The sequence below is a fragment of the Belonocnema kinseyi genome, chromosome 7, assembly GCF_010883055.1.
Source record: "Belonocnema kinseyi isolate 2016_QV_RU_SX_M_011 chromosome 7, B_treatae_v1, whole genome shotgun sequence".
NCBI lineage: Eukaryota > Metazoa > Arthropoda > Insecta > Hymenoptera > Cynipidae > Belonocnema > Belonocnema kinseyi.
Window position 1 is genome coordinate 52,940,307 of NC_046663.1, and position 1,915 is coordinate 52,942,221.

Consider the following 1,915-nt stretch of genomic DNA (forward strand, 5'->3'; position numbering starts at 1 on the left):
CCCCCCCCCCCCCTAAAGTGGTAACGTAGTTTATTGGCGATCCCTAAAGTGTATCAATTTATCGGAGATAAGGGTAATTATTTCGATATTCGATACATTGTCCCTATACAATAAAGTAATATTTGTAAAATGGGGGTTCACGTTTGTAATGTAGTTAAATATATGGCAAAATTTAAAACATTGTATTATCCCAAAAAAATACTTTAATACTTTCAAAATATTAATAGATTACTGATATTTATACGACCCAAAAATTACTCTATTTCTTTCAAATATTTGAAAAACACAGTCGACGCTACTTACCTTGCCGCTATTTACCTTTCAGCTTCCCCTAACTCTCGGTCGAGCTCTTTCCCCACCACGACCGCTACGACTCGCCATCCAAGAATTGTTCCGCTCGCTATTTACGTTGCCGTCAATGGTTTAGGTCTTGTAAGGAAATTTTAAAGTGCCAAAAGTCATTATATGCTTTGTTAATCAATATTTATCAATAATTCGTAAATGCTAACCTATGTTTTCGTTTATTCCGCGAGAGAACGACGTGATCATAATTTTTTGGAACAAAATTTGAGATAATTACTTCCACAATATGTATTCAGAAAATCGAACTTTCACCGTTTGTAAACACTGATCTGCGCGCGGCAAAGTATGTAGCAAGCGAAACAATTCACATCAAACACCACGTATCAAGATTAGACTCGAGAGTGGGGGAACATCGTTTCCATGAAAGTTACTCCCCTACGGTCCCATTCGCGGCACGGTAAATAGCGTCGACTGTAATTGTAAAATAGTAGAAGAAAAATAAACATACTGACATCGTTGAAAAACTATCAGCAGCAACTTCTTAGAGAACAAGTGGCTATTAATAGTATAGAAACTTGTCTATTTATTTTCAGTGCTTCTCCATCGTACGATAGAAACTTGTACTTCTTCATAATCCCAAATGGCACTTACACTACGGACTTAAAATGAGACACAAAATAAATAAAAGTGATTGGAATAGAACTTCCGAAATAGAAAACACAAATTAAATTATTAACGAATATGAGAACAAACAAAATAGAAATATTTTAACCTCAATAATCAATAGATGGGCCACTCTTAAAGTTTCTCGAATGAGATTCTAGAAACGATGAAACGGAAATTTTCTAATAGTCTTCTTTAAAGCCAGTCTATGAATGGTTTCAAAGGATGCACGACTTCATAAGTTTGTTAATGGTGACTATTTTGAAAACCCCTAATAAAGATTGCGTTTTAAGTATTATTTGTTCTTAATAATTTCAGAAAATTTTAAAGTGACCAACGTAATACATATTTTTGGAAACTTTTAAAAATAAAACTCCTCGTTCTCGGATAAATATTTTCAAGTAAACTTGTTAATGCTAAAGATTTCATTACAGAAATACGACCAGTAGAATTCAATAACGTTTTTCACGAACTAAAGAGATGTTTGCAATTATATTATATAACTACCTTATCTAACCTATACCTCAAAATTACCAAATTATTTTTATTTGCTTCCAGGTGAATTCGTTGCATGTACTAGTGGGATCGTTGCTCCTTGGAGTAGTGGTATTGGTGGTTGGACTTGTCCAATTAGCACCTGGGGCGGAAGCCGCACAAAACTCAGCAGTTCTCATCGCTACCGGATCCGGTCTCTTATTTATAGGCGTCATGATGGTTCCGTTGAGAACTTTATGTATCAGAAAACAAAAAGTTTCTCAAAAGGACGGCACTCATCAGCGAAGTGTCACGAGCATAGACATGCTATTAGCGCAGCATAGGTAACTTTTCTATATACTTTCTCGTATTCTATATCCCATTTCGTTCGTTTTCAAAAAGAAAACACTAAAATAGAGGTATCTTATAAGTATCCCGAGTCGATTGCACGCTAAACGTACTACCCTCCACCCCC

General features: G+C 35.4%; 1 protein-coding gene across 1 annotated transcript in view; it reads left to right on the top strand.

The window, feature by feature from the left end:
- LOC117177004 overlaps positions 1-1,915 on the top strand; it is a 105,661-nt gene that overhangs the window by 99,544 nt on the left and 4,202 nt on the right. The window contains exon 3 of the mRNA XM_033367448.1: positions 1,525-1,784. Within this exon, the coding sequence (XP_033223339.1) occupies positions 1,525-1,784 (260 nt within the window). The remainder of the gene's footprint in view (positions 1-1,524; positions 1,785-1,915) is intronic.